Source organism: Quercus robur, chromosome 12 (genome assembly GCF_932294415.1).
Source record: "Quercus robur chromosome 12, dhQueRobu3.1, whole genome shotgun sequence".
NCBI lineage: Eukaryota > Viridiplantae > Streptophyta > Magnoliopsida > Fagales > Fagaceae > Quercus > Quercus robur.
In genome coordinates, this window is record NC_065545.1 from 3,608,374 (window position 1) to 3,630,885 (window position 22,512).

The 22,512-nt window shown below is 35.8% G+C and overlaps 3 protein-coding genes across 4 annotated transcripts; 2 read left to right on the forward strand and 1 right to left on the reverse strand.

The window, feature by feature from the left end:
• On the forward strand, nt 1-1,999 carry LOC126708019 (uncharacterized). Its single transcript, XM_050407815.1, has one exon. The coding sequence runs from the start codon at nt 220-222 to the stop codon at nt 1,603-1,605; it is 1,386 nt and encodes a 461-aa protein (XP_050263772.1). The 5' UTR covers nt 1-219; the 3' UTR covers nt 1,606-1,999.
• An 895-nt stretch (nt 2,000-2,894) lies between these two features.
• Nucleotides 2,895-7,206, reverse strand: LOC126708021 (glycine-rich domain-containing protein 1-like). Its single transcript, XM_050407818.1, has 8 exons — nt 7,049-7,206; nt 6,516-6,633; nt 6,167-6,421; nt 5,444-5,899; nt 4,763-5,286; nt 4,107-4,290; nt 3,639-3,794; nt 2,895-3,549 (listed from the first exon to the last, which is right to left on the reverse strand). Exons 1-8 carry the CDS (start codon nt 7,204-7,206, stop codon nt 3,100-3,102), a joined length of 2,301 nt encoding a protein of 766 aa, XP_050263775.1. The 3' UTR covers nt 2,895-3,099.
• Nucleotides 7,207-12,846: 5,640 nt separating this feature from the next.
• On the forward strand, nt 12,847-21,811 carry LOC126708020 (CBL-interacting serine/threonine-protein kinase 8-like). 2 transcript variants are annotated; one of them, XM_050407816.1, is made up of 14 exons: nt 12,852-13,256; nt 13,911-13,973; nt 14,103-14,174; nt 14,332-14,439; nt 14,523-14,597; nt 14,697-14,750; nt 14,850-14,975; nt 15,461-15,550; nt 19,068-19,190; nt 20,014-20,133; nt 20,769-20,885; nt 21,032-21,088; nt 21,190-21,264; nt 21,356-21,811. In XM_050407816.1, exons 1-14 carry the CDS (start codon nt 13,080-13,082, stop codon nt 21,455-21,457), a joined length of 1,359 nt encoding a protein of 452 aa, XP_050263773.1. In that variant the 5' UTR covers nt 12,852-13,079; the 3' UTR covers nt 21,458-21,811. The 2 variants fall into 2 exon arrangements, with proteins under 2 accessions (XP_050263774.1, XP_050263773.1); XM_050407817.1 differs by lacking the exons at nt 20,769-20,885; nt 21,032-21,088; nt 21,190-21,264; nt 21,356-21,811 and having other exon boundaries at nt 12,847-13,256; nt 19,068-19,194; nt 20,014-20,078.
• Nucleotides 21,812-22,512: the final 701 nt, after the last annotated feature.

Here is a 22,512-nt window from a genome sequence, read left to right on the forward strand (position 1 = left end):
TCCTCATCAATCCAACCAACCAATTCGTGGGTCCCACCCCTACAGCCGCTCAAACTCATCCCAATCCCTAAACCCAGCTCACCCAAATCCACAATATAATCCACCTTCTTTCCCACGCTACCACTTTTCCTTCTTTACTCACAAATACAATGCCCGCTGCGAAAACTATTTCCCTCTAACCCTAAATTCCAATTCCCCAAAAAAAAAAAATTTTTCCAAATGGAAAACTATTCCTACTCTTCCTACCCTGATTCCCGAGACTCCTCTCCTCGCTCTCGCGAAATCGACTGCGAAAACCAGTCATGGGAAGAGCCTCCTTCTTCCAACTACAAGGTCAAATTCATGTGCAGCTATAATGGTAAGATTCAACCTAGGCCTCACGATAACCAGCTCGCTTATGTTGGCGGCGAAACCAAAATCCTAGCCGTCGATCGCAGCATCAAGTTCAACGCTATCAAGTCTAAGCTTTCTTCGATTTGCAACGACGCTGATCTTTGCTTCAAGTACCAACTCCCCGGCGAAGATCTCGACGCTTTGATTTCTGTGACGAATGATGAGGATCTCGAGCACATGATGTTGGAGTACGATCGGTTGCTTCGCGGTTCGGCTAAGCCTGCTAGGCTCAGGTTGTTTCTGTTTCCGGTGATTTCTGCGCCGCCGAGTTTTGCGACTGGCGATCCGAAATCGGAGCGGCAGTGGTTTGTGGACGCTTTGAATTCTGTTCAGTTGGAAGGCTCTTCTCCGCCTGCTGCTGCTGCTGCGGCGGCGGCGGCGGCGGCTGCGGGGAATCCGGATTTTTTGTTTGGCTTGGACAAGGGGTTTCCGGTTATTCCAGCGGCGAAGTTTCAAGATTCTGCGCCGGCTCAGACGGTTCCGGATGTGGTTCCGACGAAGGACATGTCTGCCGGATCGGACTGTGGATCGGAGGACCGCCACGTGGTTTCCGATCCACAGTTAATGTCTCAGGCGGAGATCCAGAGACAGATCCATGAATTGCAGAGAATGCAAATCGCGAATCAAGAGCAAGCAGCGATGTATCAAAGAAAATCCGATGAAATAAACCCTAGGGCTTACGTTGGGGACTACTACACTCAGAAAGTACCGGAAAAGATTGCTCCAGCGCCGGTTCCGGTACCGGTACAAATGCAGATTCCGCCGACGTACATGCCGGAAAGACACATGACCACCGCCGGAGGAGTCTATCCCATGGCCGCGGCGCCTGGTGCGGCGGAGCACCAAATGTATCTGATTCAAACACCAACCGGTGTATACCAGGCTGTACGACCGGTAAACAGTCCAGTCAATCAAAATTACTACGGAGTCCAGAGGGTTGTACAGGAAACTTACCGGGAACCGCCGGTATACAATGCAGTAGCTCAACAAGGAAAGATCGTAGGAGGGGCTTATAATGAGGGGAATATTCCAGTGATGCAGCAGCAGCAGCAGCAAATGTATTACACGACGCAAGGCGGCGGGGTTATGGCGGCGGCGGCGGCGAGCTATCAGACGGTGGCGCCTGTGGCGGTTGATAGTAGACAAGGCGGTGGCGGCGGTGGTGGTGTTGTTTTGAATCAGGAGGGTAAGGTTGTTACCAAGGCTTCATAATAAAAATCATATATAAGCCATTTGCTACTATCAGCTATGAGAAATTGTGTGTCGCATTTGGTTCATAATTTACTACATACAACTTAAATTACTATCCTCAGTTGGTAGAGTATTTTTATTATTATTTTATTTTGATAGTTTAAATAAAAAAGAGAATGAAGGATTTATAATAGGTTTTTTTTAGTGAATGTTTTATGTTGGTTTGAGTGATGCTTGTTTGTTGGGATTGTGTGTGTGTGTGTGTGTGTGTGAGAGAGAGAGAGAGAGAGAGAGAGTGTAAATTTGTGACTAGTTTTTTTACAATTTTGGCAATAAACTAATGTAATAGACTTAAAAGATTAGTGATTTCATGGTAGTAGTTGCCAATAGATGGAGATTCATGTGTTTTATTACAGTCTTGAGTCTTGACTGTTGAGCGTTTGAAGTGCTTTGATTCTCGCGTCAAAGAGAGAATTAATAATATATTTTTTTTTTTGGCTTTGGTTTGAATGGATTCAACAGTCAAGAACTCATGATTCATTAAAAAAAAAAATAATGATGGTTCATGGCAATTGGCAAAGCTTAAAGAGTGCCGTCTTTGACTCTTTGTGAAGGGGATTTGCTTCTCAAATCCTTTCAATCCATGGGTCACTTTGTTTCTCAATAATGACAACTTTATAATAGTGGATAATGACCCACTTTGTTATTCAATTGGTGCAAGTTTTACCTCATGAGGAACTATTGCTGCTCCAAGTTTCAGATTTTGCATCATCCCCTGCCCCATTTCACTAAAATGCCTACAGAATCCCAAACCTAACTTCCAACTATCCTTCAAAATAACAAAACCCAGAAGCTGCTATTCATTATTAATTTTATTCGTAATTTACGTACTCATCACGGCTCTGAAATTGCCGTTATAGCCCGATCTCCGGCTCATTCATCCAGATGAGGGGCAACGCTCTGATGGGAACTTGAGTGGTTCGTGTCATCCCAAGCCAGGCTTTGTTTATTTTCTTCCAATGCTTGGTAACCTAAGCAAACTATTCAAGCAGTAAACTGAAGACATCAGATGTCTAGAAGTTGCCAGACCTTCAAGAATCATGTATTTAGTATTTACAGGCTTTAGCAGAGTATGGTGCATCTACTATAAAAAGTTTGCAATCTCATGTTGTCAAGTGAACAACACTATGCTATCTTTCTTACGTGGTGTGGTGTATACCTCTGTAAATAATGTTAGTAGGATGGAATTTCATAGACAAACTCCAACATCTTGGTAATAAAAATATTTTAGTTGCACTCGGTAGTATTTACTTCAACAAATAGTAACTGACATGTTTTATTGTACTTGGTAATAGATGCCATGGATCATCATCTACACGACAATGTAAGCTGTTATTTAGCTAGACTAGGCTGAATTCAAAGCTTAATGTGGCATAACTTATGCAGCAGGTGCCTGATTTCTGTGGGTTGTTGCATCCTTGGGGGCAGCCTGCAGGAAAAGTCATTCATTGTATTTTAGCGACAACTACCACCACCTCCACAACGTCCCCCACAACCACCACTGCTACAATTACCAGACCCTCCACAATTACCCCCACCACCACAACTGCCACCGCACCCTCCACAATGACCACTCATCAGCTTATGTTCATGGCCATAACCATCATGCCTTCCACACGTGCTGTCCTTCACCAAAGCTTCACACTCATTGCAACACTGGATTACGCAGTTTGTGCCATCTATTTTTGCCACTTCATTGCTTTTCTCACCCACAGCAGAGTAGTTGTTTTTAGTTATTCCAGACTCCTCATGGCAGCTCTTGGCATCTTCTTTTAACGCATTTTTTATTTCTTTTCGATCCTCCCTGTGGTCGGTGATGAAACCGCTATAGTCCTCCTTCCTCAAAGTATCAGAGATCACAAAAGCTGATAGGATCCCAGGCAATACTAGCCACTCTTCGTTGATCTGTTTCATCAAACATTAAAATACAAGCATCGTCATCATCATTTTTATTCTGAGCCCTCCAAAAAAACAGATTAGAAAGCAAAAAAAACCTTTAGGAAGCCAGATTTAAGGTTGAACAAAGCCACGGCTTTTCCATAAGGATTTTCTGCAGAGAATTCAACGGCTGTCATGAAGTCTTGTTCATTTTTCGGCTTCTCACAGTAGTTACATTCATAATCCAGTTTTCTACCAGGAAAAATAATCACCTGCAGGAAGAAAATAAAGAAGAGTAGGTAAGCTGCAATTAAGCTGAAGTTAGGTGTTGACTAGATTGAATAATGTCTTTGTCCATTCCCATTTGCACTTGCGACGAGGATCATTTGCTGCAGTTGCTCAGCATTTGGTCCAACCATCTAAATCACACTAGGAATTGTATAGATACTCACCTTTTGGATGTCAATGAGCTCTAGCTAAAATGTCACATTCTCCTCTTTAAAGAACAAGGTGGATGGTAAAAGACCCACCTAGTGCTTGTGTAACTTACTTTAAAAAAGAAGAAAAAAGAAGAAGATACTCACCTTTCGGATACCTGTGAGCTCAAAAATATGGCCATTTTCACTGAGTTTCTTCTGAAGCTGAAGTGACCAATTAGAATTCATTAAAGACCACCCTTCTCCAACAAATTCTGCAAGCACTTGAGTTGCACCAGATGTGAGAATACCAATCACTTCTTTCTTGAAAATACCATTTATTGTTGATTCCCTGTCATGTGCAACAAAAGAGCAGAAAATTACTGCTGAAAGCATTTTTTTTTTTAATTTAAAAATAATAATAAATTGAAGGAGCTTGTAGTAAATAACTAAATATAGACAGTAACATTTGGTTCTTTTATCCTTAATTGGAAAAAGAAGGGCGGAAATTTTTGGTACCCATCTTAGACAATCAATGCTGGCTGTCCGAACTCATGCTTCTATGCATGCATGAGCACAAGACTCAGCAGAAATAACATGACTAGATGATCATTAGGTGATGCCTTCAACAATTTTATATTTCGACAACAAAGTACATCAAGATGATCATGTTCTATTGTTTTAGGTCTGAAAGATTGTGATGGGGGATAAAATATGGTTGGACTCATGGAGCAAAGTGTACTGAGTTACCCCCTCATGCTCACTGGCAAGGAAATTTAAAGTGCTTACTGTAAATTGGAATTCTATGTCAAAGTTCGACATACCTCATGTGGAAACTGATGATCTCATCGCCAGACCCATCCAGGATACATGTATGCTCTGATGTTCCATGAAGTGGAAAGAAACATGAATTTTTTGAGAATGGATGCTCGTGAACCATTTGCACCACATATGGTGCTGGAAAGGGAGCAGTTGAGGACACAGCAATAAGTAAACTGATTGGCTTGGAATCCATGACTTCAGAACTTGGTGACATCTCAAACCATTTCTCTACAAGCAGTTTAGAGATAGGATTCAGAAGGTTCTCTAGAGTGATTGAAGAGGTCCCCAAAACTTTGACTGGCCCTGCTATTGGTAAGTTGAAAGATGAAGAGGTTATAAGTTCAAAGACAAGCTCTCCAGTAGGTTCACATCGGAAAACAGCAAACTGTTTCTCTCCTGACTCGTCTATCCTTATTTGTTTCCTGGCATTGAAGATTTCATCCGGCTGTTTCTTACCAAAAGAGACAAAGAGGCTGCTCTTGCAACCAGCTGGCAATCCTTTGATCCCGGCAATCTCCAGCATAATCTGAACGAGAATTAGGAACAAAAATGTAAATACAGTAATTCAACAACTTGTGGCAAAAATAAGGTAATACAAGTGCCTGTGCTAGAATTCATGTCTTTGTCATGAGTTGTGCTTTTATAACAAACATAATTTGGCAGAAGATCATATTAGGGGTTACCTCCACTTGAGTTTTCTTGGGGAGTTGAATTATATTCTGATACTCATTGGATAGGGCTACTTTCATGCTCACAATATTCAATTGGTTAAGATTAATAGAAAGAGGAGCTGGAGCACGCCCTCTATACATCGCTCCTGCCCTCCAGTACCTTGAACCAAATGCCTCTTCCCACTGCTTGGTGGTTCTGGAAAACCCGACATCCAGCTTATTGCCCTTGCTTCTATCAGAATCTGTGTCATCATGCACTAATACCTTGCCCATTATTGCCACCATATCTTTACAGTAAGAAGCAGAATGCAGTTGGTGTGAATGCCAGATGAGGTCAATGTCATAAGTTGGGACACAGAATTGATTAATTGACCTCTCTTTGTTTCTCTTGATCAAATGTAGAAACCCCTTATACCTGGCCACTGCTTCTTCAAGCAATTGATCATCATTCATGATGACCTGAGATACCTGCAACATATAATGGGAACAAAATATAATGCCAGTCTTCAGTGATTAATTGTAGAATAGGAAATCTAGAGAATAGTACATATGCTTAAAGTTCTAAGATGTACTTAACCTTGTATTATGTGTCTTTCAAATGTTATGCCAAGAATTGTTGCAGCGCAGCATTTGGCAATAGTTTAAAATGTTTACATTGACAAGAACAACTTAGAAGCTTTCAATTTTAGATATTTTAATCAATACTTTTTTACACAAGTAAATTTTCTTCATTACCTGATAAAAGAAAGAACTTTGCCTTTTGACAGCTGAATCTAAATCATAGTCGGTCCTTTTTGAACCTCGGAAAATAGTTTCATCAAAATTCTGTGTCAATTTGCTTGTCAGACTGATTTCATATGGTTCAGCTGGATACATCATGTTCCAAATTTCTTCAGTTTGCTTTTTGCAAGTTCCTTGAATTGAGGATGCAACATTCCAGTTGTCAAGAATTCTCCCATAAAGTTCCTTACAGTCATTCTTGTAACGCACCTGAAAAACGAATAAACACAGCTTAGCTAATCCAACCAAACTTAAATGCAGACAGTTTTCAAAGTATGTTGTGATTTCTGATCCAGAAGCCTACCGGATTGAGCCTATGACAATGCCATAACCATTCACAATCAAGAGGCACAACTAAAGGGCCTTCTGTAACTTGAAACTTGGTATGTTTGTCAAGTAAGGGAAGCCAACAATACTTGTACCTGACATTGAGCATAACAAGAAGAAAAAGAACTCTTAAAAACTCATGAATTAATATGCTGTTTTGTTAACCTACTAAAAAATATTGAAAAAAGAAAAAGAAAAAGAAAGCCTTTAAGGGACATATATAGTTGTTTGGAGATACTGGCCCTGAAAGTTTTGATCATTCTTCAGCTTAAACTGTGGCTCTTCCCTACATTTTTTTTTTTACCACAAGTCACAACTCACTAGTCCCATTTAAACGACTACTCAATGCATTTCGTAAAACTTATCATCACAATTACTATTTACTAATTAAACAGAATAGGAATATACATATACGTATGTCACAAGTCACAACTCACAAGTCCTTCAGGAAATAAAACTCATGTCATGTACTATTCAATGAGTTACAAAACATGTAACAAGAGTGAGTACCTCAAAATAGCTCGTTCTAAAACTGGGCCATCGTAGAGGCAGCGGTTTCTGTCTACCTCTGCAAGAAATCGTAGCTGCTGTTTAGCCGCGGCCACAAGGTCTTCGCTTATGTCAATCTTCTGAGCTTCATCCCATTCCAATTCTTGCCTTTTTTCCATTCCTTATGCTAAAACTGCCCACCAAAGAAAAAAAAAGTATTTTTATTCAGATTATGTATCACTCAAACCTCAAAAACTTCCTATTCACAATCCAAAGTTTGAAATCTAGAACACATATAATTAACCAAATCTTTACTCATATACGGTTAAGGGTGGAAAACGTTAATGCACAAGAAAAAGAGTCAAATTGTTAGATATCTGATGTTCTGTTTATTTCTATGGAATATAAATATATATTTACTTAGAAAATTAACACATTTTCCATTGTTTGTTTTTTAATTGTTCGACCTATGTGAAAAATCATTAACATTTCATGCAATTCCAATATCTAAATTACAAGAACAAAATCTTTCATTCACAAAAACATATCCAAATAGGAAAAATATTTTCTACTTTAATGCATTTAGAGTCTCTTGTGGGAAAACAGATAATAAATTTGAAATCTATACCCATTAACAATTTAAAATTAAGTAGAAAAACAAAAGGAAATAAAATTCAACACTCAAGTCAAGAACAATCAACAATCATTCTTTTTTGAGTTGAAGAGGCAAAGTTATCATTAAGAGAGTCTTTGTGGTGTTGAATTTATTTGTGGTAATTTTTTAAGCATGTAACGTTTCAAAAAACATTTTTATGCTTTTAATTAGGTTTGAATTTAACATTTTCTGTTTACTTATGCCTTTTTTTTTTTGGCAATATCAAATACCATAAAATGTGGAAACCATTCGGCATTACAAATAGTGTGAGTTGAAAATTCAACCTGAGAGATGTTTGTGACAATGGAGATTTGGTTATTGATGGATCAAATGCTGAATTCTCTGGCTGTAGTTTCCTTCTCCTTTCCAATGTCACTGTCTTTATCTATAAGGCCGCTTGCTATTTATAGTTTCACACAGGGTTTGGAGACTAAAACAAAAAGGTTGCTTAAATTATCTATCTATACACTCAATTCAGTTTCATGAAAACTTGCCACTTGAGACTGGATGGTTTTCTACGTATCGAATTGTTCATATATGGAATTTCCTAAGATGAACTTTTTGCATGTAAAAAAAATAACGGTCATATCAATATTTCATTCAATTTGTGTGTCACGCCTTAAGCACTTTCCTACAAATGGACGGGTTTCGTGGGGGGTGGGAGTTGTGTGAGTCCAAAAGTGTGAGAAAGTATCTAATACGTCCGGCGTATAAGACTGAGTTCTACTACATAATTTTGAAATTACTTAAACTTTCATGAATTTTGTGTGAGTCCAAAAGTGCAATAGTGAGAGGCAAATATATAACACCAACAAGGAAGGGAAATGATGGAGGACAAGGCAATGAGAGGATTGGATATCATGGGGTGCTGAATTGGACAATATGCTAATAAAAATGGAGCCCATATTATATTCAGGAATGAAATATCATTTGTCTCAGTCCTTGGAGACCAAGTTGTCTATTAGAAATCGCCTCACTCATTGTCTATTTTATTTGAAAACAAAAACAAAAAATCAATGGAAGACAAAAGCAAGTTGGATTTACCAGAATATTGGTTCAACAATGGGACTATACTAGAAAGTGATGATGAAGGGACTTGAATGAGGTGGTAAATGGTAATAGTAGTACTGTTGCAGAAACCAAGTTGGAATGTTGGATTAACCAGAATTCTATGTAGGACTTGCTTACAGATCGAATGTAAAGTCTCTCACTTGGGAGGGACAAAGTTGTTTGCTAAGCTTCATCACCAAAAAAGAAAAAAAGAAAAAGGTGTTTGCTAAGCTACATGCTTGCGAAAATGTAAGTCCTTAAGGTTAGAGGGGGAAGGGTTCTAGTTGTAGGATTAGACTGATTAGTAGCATATTAGTTTATATATTTTTAACTATCCTAAAAAAATAAAAAAATAAATAAAAAAAACTATTTTCCAATTTTTTTATTTTTATTTTTATGTGTGTGGTTAAAATGGCTAATATATTAGGCTAAACATAAATAAAAATAAGTCTATTACAAGCATTTACTTCTTTTTAAGGAGAGCAAGTTCTCCACCACATCTGGTAGGTGATCAAACGTTACAAAAGCAAAGTTTAGATTAGTGCCAAATTTTACCAATGTATCAACACATTAGTTTTTTGGGTTTTATTTCTTTTTAAAAGAACACTTTTCAACAAATTTTGGGGAATCTTCTCCAATATATTTTGTAACGATTTGTAAAACCATACACATCACATGACTTATTACATATGCCATATGACTTAAAGTATACATTTTTATTAATTGTCATATAGTGGGTTGGGAGAGTTTCCCTCTTCCTAATCGATTTGGAGGTAAACTTATTTCATTTTTTTTTTTTTAAGTGAAACCATTTTTTGGATGGTAAATTTAACTATGTAATTGAGTTTTTTTTTTTTTTTTTTCAAAATGAAATTACTTTTTCTAAGGTCGATTTTACCACTATTCCCTGTTGAACTTATAGTATTATTTTGCCCAAACCTTCTAGTCGTTTGCAACTAGACAAAAGTAGACCCATACCTAATAAACTCATCAGTATTTGAAGAATATATATTCTTATGGGTACGGAATTTTAGGTCCATGAATAATGGTCCAACACGTACCCGACTAGCTAAAAATTGATCATAATAAATTTGTCTTTTTTGATTTTGTCACACTTAAGCAAAGCCCCACTTCTCCAAGTATGGTCACACTTGATCATAAATTTTTTGAACAATCCTTCCACAATTAATTTCAAATGGAATATTTTAAGTGGAACAATGCTTAAAAGATTTTTAGACAAACTCATCTTGTGAGTTGACAAAATCCCATTTGCGATGATTCTCACCTGCTAATTACCTAAAGATTGATCAGCACCTCGGTTTGTCCATTGGGTTTGAGGATAACATGAGCTTGAGCATTGGAATTTAGTTCCCATCAGCTTTCATAAAATCCGCGAAAGATCACTTAAAATTTGTATTTCCAAAATAAAATTTATAGTTAAAAACTTAAAATACAAAACTTGTTTATAGAAATCTTTGGTAATTTTTTTTTAGACTTTATTCTTCCAGTAATCATAAATTATTAGGTCTATCGGAGGATGGTCAATGTAGTCCTCCGTTTTTTTTTTTTTTTTTTTTTATTGGGAGAAACAAGGTAGTTCTCTTTGATCCTTCTAACCAGGTGATTTTTTATTTTTTATTATTCTAAAAAAATGATAATAATTAAAGAAGAAAAAAAGAATAAATCCCAAATATTTGAAAACGTTTGTATTTTAAACAATAAATATTAAAAAACTAATACTTTTGGAAAATTGGTCTGGGCCCACGGGCCAGGGGATAGTGGGAAGTGGGCCTGCTCGACTTTACTTTTGGAAGAGTGGTTGCAAATCTGTGGATTTACATTATAGGGACCATCGACATCTTATCTCTTCAAATTAATTTTTTAAAATTCTCAAATTTTAGATCTGTACCTCTCCTCAATAATTACTCACATGCTGCAATGATTCTTATCTTTAATTCCCACCAAATGATATATTTTAATGCTCCTTATGCAACACACTATCTTTTTCAGGATGAGCAAGATGTAGCTTAGAATTCCAGTATGATCACAACAGTAATTTTAGGAAGTCCCGTGTACTGTAGATAGTATTTAATTCTCTCGTATTTATAGTGAAGTTTATTCATTAAATTTATAGTAGGATTCACCATAAATATAAGAAAAAGAAATACCATCTCATTATACCCAAAAAATATACTTAATAATTTTCAGACATCATCGTGATGTCCTCGAATTACACATGTTAATTTGTCTCTGTTTCATTTGCTTAAGTAATCTCTGTAATCCTATGGCTGAATTTTTATTAAACATTGCGTATATTTATTTTTTACTAAACTAATATCAAACGTGTACAATTTACACCCCTCAAAAAAAAAAACATGTACAATGAAATCAACCAATCAGGCAATATTGTGCTTGATTTGACATCTCTTTATAATAATTTTCGATAGAAGCTAGCTATATGTGTGATAGATATTTATCCTTAGTAGCTACCAGTAGCACTGATCCTAAGATTTTGATGTTTGTGCAAATTGAAGTGACACTTGTTTTTGGTGCGGCCAGTTATATATATCACATTAACACGTTATTCTTTGAGCTGTCATTCTTGAAAAAGCTATATTTAAATTATAACTGACAATCCATCATATTGGATTGGGAGTCGAGATTGGATTTTTGTTCGCTAGTTTTCAGTTAATTTTCCCATAACCAATCACATTTGATAATTAATTAATTTTTGTTGAAAATTTGACCGGGTTCATCCATGGTATTTAGGGTATTTTGGTCGAGTTGGATCCGGTTAGAGGTGAATCGTCGCTGACTCAATAACTTTGGGTTGAAATCCTAGAGTGCTGTTTGGTTCTTTATATGGTCAAATCCAGCCACAACTCAGATCTTCGTAATCTAGCAAAATCCAACCACAACTCCAAAAACAAACCAAAACCAAAATCCACTAAAACTACTATCAGCAAGCCAATAATCAACCTATATTTCCGCGTCACAAGTTGTAATAAAAAATAAAAAAAATCAAAACCTGGCCTAGATCTCCACCAAAAAAACTCATAAATTTCAATAAATTTTATCAAATCCCAACATTGCAGAGAGAGAGAGAGAGTTTTTAATGAGACAACTTACCGTGAGTGGGATCCACATAGTTGATTTTTTACAAAAATGTCAGTGTATCCATTTTTACTAAACATAAAAATGGTCAAAAAGCATTTTCATTTTCTTTATTCAAACTCACTTTTTTTAGTATTGAAAATAAAAACTGAGTACAAATCTTAAAACCAAACTAATTTATAGTGGTAGGTCTTACAAAAAAATTGAAAAATAAATACAAAAAATGCCTACTTTTTTCTACACACCTCTAAGACCAAGTTTCTTTGAAATTGAATTAAAGTCTTTCTCAAAAAAAATAACTAGTAAGAAAAAAAAGCTTAATTTTGTTAATTTTTAGAGGAAAAAAAATGATAAAAAATTGTAGGATAGGTGGAATTTTGTTTTCCTAATCAAGTAAAAAATATCTTTATCAGCTGCACATAAGACAAGTCTAAATGAGGAGATTAAAAAACTACTAAAAGTAAAATAATCAACAAAATATAAAAAGAGCCAAAGTGTCGGATGATCATTGTATTAGTCGCTCTCTGTACGATAATATTTATGTTATAAAAATTAGGGAGTGGAGGAGAGTGAAAACGAAGGGTGGGGGTGACCTGTCACCACTCAGTTGGCTCCATAAGTGGTCGACACCGCCTGTCAGCGGCTTATCAGCCACTCAACACCTCTACCTGTACCACCCCATTTGTCAAACTACTGTTTTCACACGCCAAACCCATTTGTCAAATAAACAAACAATACTTCTCAATCTATTTGTTAGAGAGAGTTTCAAGACGCGGTATCCGTTTTAATGATAACTCTTTATTATCAAACTAAGATATTAATCGATTTTTTGATATATGTGTAATAATCAGACTTCAAATCTCTTATTTAATTAGTAAAATCTTTACCAATTGAACTAACGGTAACCCACAATACCTCTCAATTTAAAATAAAAAAAAACTATTATTAGTACAGTATTAAAGACAAAGATCGAGATATTCCCCTACTATTTAATTTTGCCTCCCTTTTATTAAATTTTCAACTTGGAATTCAAAATTTTCTTTGATTCGATCTTACATTTGCTTTCCGACCTAACCTCTAAACAATCAAGCCTTGTTTTCTTCTTTTTGACAATTACATCTTCAAAGTACTAAGAAAAAGCGAAAGGCTTGTTAGTAAAGCTTTTACATAATATATGTATGGTGGTGCTTTGCTGGTAAAAACTTTTTCTGTTCTGGAAATAGTAGGAGTGCAATGCTGGTGAGCAAAAAAATGGTGGTGAGGAAAGTAGGGAAGTACGAGGTGGGAAGGACAATTGGAGAAGGAACCTTTGCTAAGGTTAAGTTCGCGCAGAACACGGAGACCGGTGAGAGTGTCGCCATGAAGATTCTCGATCGTAATACCATCATCAAACACAAGATGATGGAACAGGTTTAGTGAATTACTACTTTTTTTTAGTTACTCCTATTTTTTCGGATTCACTCAACCAACCTAACTGTAATTTATTTTTTGAAAATAATTATGAGATCGGTCGGTCGTTGATACTCTGATTTAGCTAATAAACATGCGGATCTTAGTACTTTTGTTGTCTGTCGTTGTATCTGATAATTTGTTGTTTAAATTACATGTTAAGATTACCAAAGACTGGCTCCAAATAGTTCTTAATTTTCTTGTTTTGTTGGAATTATCAAAGCTTAGTTTGTATCGTGTTGTTAATCAAGTTTCAATAGGATGAACCTTTTTTTATTTTTCTTGCTTAGCTGGGTTCTATTCTTATCTGAAGTCTGAAACCTTTTTGTACTTTTAATATATTAGCAAGAATGGCATTCTGGGTTTTTACAATCATAAATATAGTGAGGTTTCAAACAGCTCTGCTGATGTGTATTTAATTAACATTAAAAGGTTGATTTTATTGCTTTCCTGATTTGAAAGCTGAAGTCCTAGTTTCTGATGTGTTTATTGGTCCTTAAAAAATAGACATTTGATGTTAAATTACAATCTATTATATTTCGATTTTAATTTATTCGATATCAAGCAACTTTTGTTTCTCATAATGTATTTATTATTATTATTATTATCTTGCAGATTAAGAGGGAGATATCGATAATGAAGCTAGTCAGACATCCCTATGTTGTTCGTCTTCACGAGGCAGGATATTTGACTTCTGAAATTCTAAATCTGGACATTGACTCTACAGTTATTTTAGTAATCCATGAGATTTATATGTTTTCTCCCTGGTGTTTAATGGATCCTTTGACTAATAATGTTCTTTTTTAGGTTCTAGCAAGTCGTACTAAGATTTATATAATCTTGGAGTACATTACAGGTGGTGAATTGTTCGATAAAATAGTGAGTAGTCTAATTTTAAACTTGTTGGCAATAGATGGACTAGCCTTATTTTGGGGGTGTCAGGGGGGTTGGGAGGTAATTTTCAAATTTTAAATTATTATTATTATTATTATTATTTGCTTTTAAATTAAGTGGTGATGTTATAATGATTGTGAAGATTCATCAAGGACGTCTGAGTGAAGCCGAATCCCGTAGATACTTCCAGCAGCTTATTGATGGTGCAGGTTATTGCCACAGCAAGGGAGTCTACCATAGAGACTTAAAGGTGTTCATTGGCTGGAATTTGGAAAGCAATTGTAAATTTTTTGTTTCAAAAAATTCTTACAATTGTTTAATTTTGTTTTACAGCCTGAAAATCTTTTACTTGATTCCCTTGGAAATTTAAAGATTTCAGATTTTGGTTTGAGTGCTCTGCCTGAACAAGTAAGATTGTTGTTGAAGTTATTGGTCTCAAATTTTCATGTTATCTTATCTGTGAGAAATGATGTTATTGGCTTATTACTTGGTATTGCTTGCACATAGGGAGTTAGCCTCCTTCGGACAACATGTGGGACTCCCAACTACGTAGCCCCTGAGGTAATTATAAGGGTAGCTAGCTTCTAAGTTGGGTTCAACTGCATTGAATATATGTATAATGCATGCTTATCTATCGAGTAATCTCATATTTTGCTCTAGGTTCTCAGTCACAAGGGTTATGATGGTGCTGTGGCAGATGTTTGGTCCTGTGGGGTCATCCTTTATGTTCTGATGGCAGGATATCTTCCATTTGATGAACTTGATCTCACCACGCTATATAGTAAGGCATGAGCTATTATCATGAGTACCTTTTTATTTGTTTATTCTAATTTTAATTATCAAACAGATAAGTAGCTTTGCATGTTGCTATTGGCAAGGTTTTTTTTTTTTTTTTTTCAATGATGGGTGTAATGGTCTTTAACCAATATGTTGCTTTATTGTTGCAAACTCCGCACATCAGTTAAGTTTAGCGCATTAGCATCCCATTTACCATGCTTAGTCTATACTGCAAAAACAGTGATCAAGCAGTCCTGTGGAACCTATATTTGGTGGGAAGGAAGATGGAGATTTTATCTCTGGTCTATGTCTTTTTTTGTCCATGAATCTTGTTATTAGATGCATTTCCATTTGGATTCTGGTTTTGATCATCATTTAATTCTCCTTTGTCATTCCAAACTCAATATATTCTGCTTCCTCTTATGTGCTTTTTGTCAAAGATGTTAGAATTTCACTAGTCTCATTTTTTTTTTTCCTCAAATTGTTTTCTGCAGATTGATAAAGCAGAGTTCTCATGTCCATCTTGGTTTCCAGTTGCAGCAAAATCCTTAATTCATAGAATTTTAGACCCCAACCCTGAAACTGTAAGTATTAGCTCTATGACAAAACATTGATTTTTGTATGTAACCTTTGTACATTCTCTTGGTTGCATCTAATAAATAGGATTTGTGACAAAGACACATGCTCATGCAATTTTTGGTATATGGTTCAGAATTAAGTTAGGAAATGACATAAAAATAACATGCAATGTGATAATGCATGTGCCACTACCCCACTCTGTATATCCTGTTGGGGTAACAGAAAATTAGAAATGCCAAAAGAGGATTGTTCTTGTTATTGTTTTTACATACTGTTGCAAGAGCACCACTTTTTTTGTAATTGGAAAACTGACTTGGTCTATGTCATAATTTGCCCAAACTCCAAGCCTGCACTGAGATAAGTTCGTTCTTGACATCATCACCTTTTCCTTTTATTTTCTACTTATCTTCTTTCATTCTTTTTCTATGAAATAATTTTCACCATGTAGAGGGGAAGGGTTTACCGTCTAATCAAGTGTTGATAAAATAAAAGTACATAATTGAATAAACTGGCTGTAGTGGTCACAGCTGTTTGGTTTAGTAACTTGCACATATTTTCCTGCTAAGCTATGGATTCTATGTCATATGGGTAATGGGTCTCACTACAAGCACACAATGTGTTGAAATACTTTCATGGGAAAGTACATTAAAGAAAGCTATCATGTGCCAGGACCATAAAAGCCAAGATTTTTAGTTGTAGTTATCCAATTATTTAAGTATCCAGTTAAGTTTTTGACATCCTTAAGATGGCCTTCAAATGTTTATTTATAGGTAAAAATTTAAAACAAATCTAGTTTAGTCTTGCAAGAAGGACTAGAAATAGAAAGCCAGATGCCCTCTTAGGAAAGTTTTGCCAACTTCATTTTCCTTTATGGGAAGTTTGAATTTTATCTCTAGAGTCATATTTGTTGAAGTTTGAGTCACATGTTGCTAAGAATGGATAATAACATTACATTCAATTTGTTACTGATCTACTCTTTGCCAATGATACTATTCTCTTTTGTGATGCCATTGTGGAGCAACCTTTTTATATTAGAATAGTGTTGACCTGCTTTGAAGATTTAATTGGTTTGAAAGAGAATTTGAGTAAGAGTGAAGTAGTCCTAGTGGGAGAGGTTGGGGACAAGTTGCTTTGGCTTGGGAGATCAATTTAAATACCATCTTATGAATTGGAATCCAATCTGTTCTCATTTTCTGATTGGGGTTTAGGGATGCATAAATTAGGCACCTTTAACCAAGCCCTATTGGGTAAATGGCTATGGAGATTTGGGGAGGAAGATACTCATATATGGAAATTAGTTGTTGCTTTGAAATATGGGGAAGATTGGGGTGGTTGGTCAACAAAGCATATTAGAAGTACACATGGTTGTTGTTTATGGAGGAGTATAAGGCTGGGTTGGGATAGATTTGTAGGTTTTGTGTTGTTTGAGGTAAGGGATGGCAATTAAGTGAGGTTTTGGCATGACAAATGGTATGGGAGTTAACCTTTGAAGGAGATATACCTGGAGTTGATTGCGATTGCAACTGATAAGATGCCTCAGTTAACTCTTATTTATAGTGTCAAAATTAAGGGAGGATGCACTAGTGGAATATCATGTTAATTTGAAAATTTAATTATTGGGAATTGGAGTCAGTTGATTCGTTGTTTGATGTTTTGTTCTCCAACATCCTAAGTAGAGATGACGTTGGTTGCATGAGGTAGAGGCTGAATGGAAATGGTGGGTTTGATGTTTGTTCATATTAAGACGTATTGCGAGGCTTTGGTGAGGTGTTTTTCCCTTTGATAAGCATTTGGTATATCCAGGCTTCAAAAAGGGTTGCATTTTTTATGTGGACAGTAGCATGGGAGAAGATTCTAGCTTGTGATTATCTCATAAAGAGGATTTATTCTGTCTGATTTGTGCTACATGTGTGGGCATGGTGGGAAGGCAGTGGACCATTATTTGTTGCACTGTGATGCTTCATGTGAAATGTGGAGTTTTGTCTTTTCTGTGTTTGGGGTTTAGTAGGAAATGCCGAAGAGTGTTGTTGGTGTTTTATTTGGATGGAGGAATTGGTTTGTTAAATTCTCTTCTTTTTTTTCTTTTTTTTTGGATTTTGGGTCCTCTATGCTTGTTGTGGACTCTTGGGAGAGAGAGAGAGAGAGAGAGAGAGGAATCTTTACATTTGAAGATGTAGAAGCCTCAGTTGTTCACATGAAGATGTCTATCATTACAACATTCTTTTAATGTGAATGTTTTGGGTCCTGGAGATATCCACAGTTGTAAATTTTATTGACTCTTTCATTTGGATTGTAATTTCTATATTTCTTTTTTGGTATTTTTTTTTCTATCTTATGTACACTTCTTGTTTACACAAGGCAGTTACTTTTATTCAATAAAATTTTGTTACTTATATAAAAAATTTCATAATTAATGAATTAAAAATTCTTCTTACATCTAATCATTGGCTATATGGTGTGCTCTTGGTATATAGCAATCTAATTGGCAATATCTTTGATTTGGATTGATTTGTTAAATGAAATCAGCTGTGTCCTACCTTGTGTGACGGCAATTGTGAATATGGTAGACAACCAAATGGATTATGATGATGCCGAAAATCGTCAGTAAGTTACACACTCCTCACATGCTCTGGACAATGCCTGCACAACACAAAACAGGAAGACCTTAGGAGAGTACCGGTGCCAAAAACCCTCCGAAGGTTAAGTTAGAAATCTTTTTCATAACTCTAGAGTGCCAGAGCTGGAGTGAATTATATGTACCTTCATTCTTGAGAGTTATGGGCTTTTATAGTAATGTAGAACTGACTTTCTCTTTCTTGGTCAAGAAGGTATTTCCTTATAGAGAAAACCCTAATAGATACATGTATTCTGTGGGATCCTCCCCATATAGGAGTCCCTTGACTAAGGTTAACTGTGGAGCGCAAGATATTTCCATTTTAGGATTCCTTGGAGATTACTCAAGCCACGTGGATGCCATGTGGCATTGCTACCGTCCACTTGGTAGCCATCTACGTTTTATCTGTCCGTCATGGAGAGTCCATTTCCTTGCTTATGCGCACCGTCTCCCTCCATTACCTTGAGCTTAGAGCACCGTCGCTCATGACCAATTTAGTAGAGCCGAGACCGTCTACATCTTTTTTATCCTCTTCAGATTACAAAGCGTCCCCTTTTTAGTGGCTTAGGAGAGGCAATAATGATGCTGATAATTCTGATTTTGCTGCAATTTGATTGAACATAAATTATGTTTTCCCACATCTAACAACAATTGTGATGATATCAGACAACCCTTTGAACCACAGTAATATCATCTCTCCTTCTAATGGGTTAGGGGAACCCATTATCGATGCTCATATTTCCTATTTTACCATTTTATGCCAACTGAATGATGAATTCCTATTTGTATTGCCTTCTATATGATATTTGTAATACCATTAAAAATGTCACTGAAATTGATGGCTTTGATCTAGTTCCTTTGGTTTTTTTTGTTTTTGTTTTTTTGAAGTTATTTTCTGTACTGTGCAGCGAATAACTATTGAACAGATCAGAAATGATGAATGGTTTAACAAGGATTATGTTCCTGTCAGACTTCTTGAATATGAAGATGTTAACCTTGATGATCTAAATGCAGTTTTTGATGATGATGAGGTTGGTAAGGCTATCAAATGCTACATTTTCTTTCCTTCTCATTTGCATTTATTGACATTTTAACATGCCAGCTTGTGTGGAGGAGGTTGATCTGGTGTGTGTAGCATATAGGCATATGTGCAGCATGGATCCAGTGTGTCTCAGTTGCTCCTGGAACATATCATAGTGCTGGAGAATTGTTAAGTTTTAGATTGGAAATATCCATTGACAATGTAATAGGAACAGTGTCTGTAAAATGTTGCTCAATTTGTGCTGAAGCATATCAGAGAAGTACGATCTGTGCATCTTAGACAGTTCCTCTATTGAAGCTCAATCAATTGAGAGCCATAGTTTGAAAGTTCCTCAATTGATGCTTGGTCAATTGAGAGCCACAGTTTGACAGTTCCTCTATTGACTTTCATTCGATCAAGAGTTAATCTGTTTTGCAGTTATGTAATAAATTTGGAGTCAGCCTTGTTTTCTGAACCCTATATATAACAATTATAAAGGCTTATAAACTCGACTCCCATGTGGCCGAGAGAGGCAGAAGTCAGTACTAAACAAAGAGTAAATTGTAGCCTCAATCCTGTGAGTGCAGAAGAGAGATTTTCTCTAATTTAATCAACAGTATGTTATCCAAAAATTTGAAACCAGAGCCTTTTTATTTTCTGCTCTTCAAAAATTGTTGTTGCATCCATTTTGATTTTGTCCTGCATTACTATGCCTTTTCAATATACACACTGGAACATATGATTGTCCAAATCAGGTGTCTTTTTCCACTTGCATTGGTTTGGTAATCATATGCTATATTCTGTTAAAACATTGAAAATATGGTTTCCTGTAGGAGCAAGGGGCTAATGAGCCATGTGGGAATGAGGACACAGGTCCTTTGATTCTTAATGCATTTGACCTGATAATTCTATCTCAAGGATTAAACCTTGCATCCCTGTTTGATCGTGGCCAGGTATGAGTTAAAATTTTTTTACTGTTAAAATGTATTTTAATCTAATATATCTCTAGTGTTAAAATTCAAACATTGTGCGTTTTACTTTTTGAGCTATGATTTGAGGACACACAAATCGGTGTCTTGTCTGACACTGACAATGGACATGAGCTTTAGGGTAGGCAACTTCTTAAAACCTAGACTATGCCACATGGATTATTATATGTATTTGTGAATTGAAGTTGAAAAGATGTTTTTATCAATGTTGAAAGTGATTCTAAACATGTTGAAAAGCCATATAAGTGAGACAATGATTATAATGTTTGCTTGGTAATAACTTCATTAACAAATGGCAAAGAACCTTTTAATCCTAGATGAAAGGTGTGTTGTCAAACATAAGCTCTCTCTACTCTAATGTTGCCTATCATTCTTAATCATCCTGCATATCATGGACATAAGAAACCCCAAACCCCATACAGAATTGGAGTTGTTAACATTTGCTATACTTTTATCTCTTAGTACTTCAATTTTACCTTTCCTCAGAAATATGCTAAAGTCTCAATCTCATGCAATAAGTGTATGTTGTTGTGATTTTGTTTAATATATGTTTCCTACTTCCATTAAGAAGTTCAAATTTCTTGCCCTCTCCGTGATAGGGTTCTGTGAAGCATCAGACACGCTTTGTTACACAGAAGCCAGCAAAGGTCGTTTTAACTAGTATGGAAGTTGTTGCACAATCAATGGGTTTTAAGACTCACACTCGCAACTTTAAGGTAGACGTGTCAGCATTTTCTATTATAGAATTCTTGCTTTACTATTCCGCTCTGTAGATGTATAGTTCATTTTGATTTATGAGGGGATAATAATGCTGTCTTCAAAACTTCCTAACTCATTTATACTGAACTGTGTTAAATTTCAGATGAGAGTGGAGGGTCTTTCAGCAAATAAGGATAGTCATTTCTCAGTTATTCTAGAAGTAAACTTTCCATCCCGACTTCTTTCTGATTTTCTACTTGCATCTCAAAATTTTTTTTTTTTTTGGGCTTAATTATTGATTTTTAATTCTTTTGGCTGAAGATCTTTGAAGTTGCTCCGACATTTTTTATGGTAGATATTCAGAAAGCAGCGGGAGATGCCAGTGACTATCTCAAGGTCCGTTGTATATAATTGTTTTCTTTGCAGTTATATGTGCAAGTATTGTCCTGGTAATTTATATTTAGTAACTTTTCACTTCATGTTGCAGTTTTACAAGAATTTTTGTGGCAATCTTGAGGATATCATCTGGAAACCGCCAAATGAATCAAGCAAATCAAGGATCACCAAGACGAAGGGTAAAAAACGTTAATTTTGTTTCCTGTAAACTTCATCGACTTCTGTTACATATTTTAATCTGGGGTTGACCCATAGGGACACAGACATTACAACCTTGAGGTTAGGATTACATTACAGCTTTTACTAAGTATACCCACAACTCCCCTCCTTTGTCTTTCTCTCCCTGCCAAAAAAAAAAGAGTTCCAAAGAAAGAGGAATTAGTATTGTAAATTCCTAATTATCTTAGTTTGTTTATTGACTTTATTCTACTGCGAGTGTTATTCTATTTTTAAGTCAATACACTGCGAGCTTATATAGTTGATGAATCTATTAATGTAATGTTCTTGTTCTTTGATTTCCCAACATATATTCAATACTTTTTATGTATTTGTAAGTTCACTTTTTTTACTTTAGATTTCTGTTTGTATGATAGCGAGAGCTGTTTCACTTTTCTGTGAAGACTGAAGTTATAACTTATAACCCTCTCTCCTCTCCATTCACAATTATTTTGGGGTGAATTGTTTAACTTTATGCGCTAAGCTGGCAAATATGCTTATCAGGCTGATTTGACTATATATATATATATATATATATATTTTTTTTTTTTTTTTGGGAAACAATTTGACTATACTTGGTTGTTGGTAGGATTATCATTTTTTTTTTTTTTGGAAGGGGGTAGAAATAGAATTATTAATTTCTATCGCAGTATCGTTCTGACTGCCTCTATTTTATTCTCAACGTGTTAATGACTCGTATGCACGATAGAACTGCAGGAAGTAAAACAAAACCTAAGGGATATAGAAGAGATCCAAGAAGCTGAACTTGTTTGTTTGTTTGTTTGTTTGTTTATTTATTTATATACAAGTTACAATAAGGTTCAATTTTCGCTTACACTAAAAAGCTATTGGTGTCTTCATCTAATCATAAAAAACCATGTAGATGTCATAAATTTGAAACTCTCCTTAAAAAAAAAATTGAGTCATTAAGATATTAGAAAAGAAGCTGAAGAAGGAAAACGTCGTCTCAATTTACTTGAGTGGAGGACTCACAAATTGGGTTGAGCTTTAGCTACCTAATTGGGCTCGGTC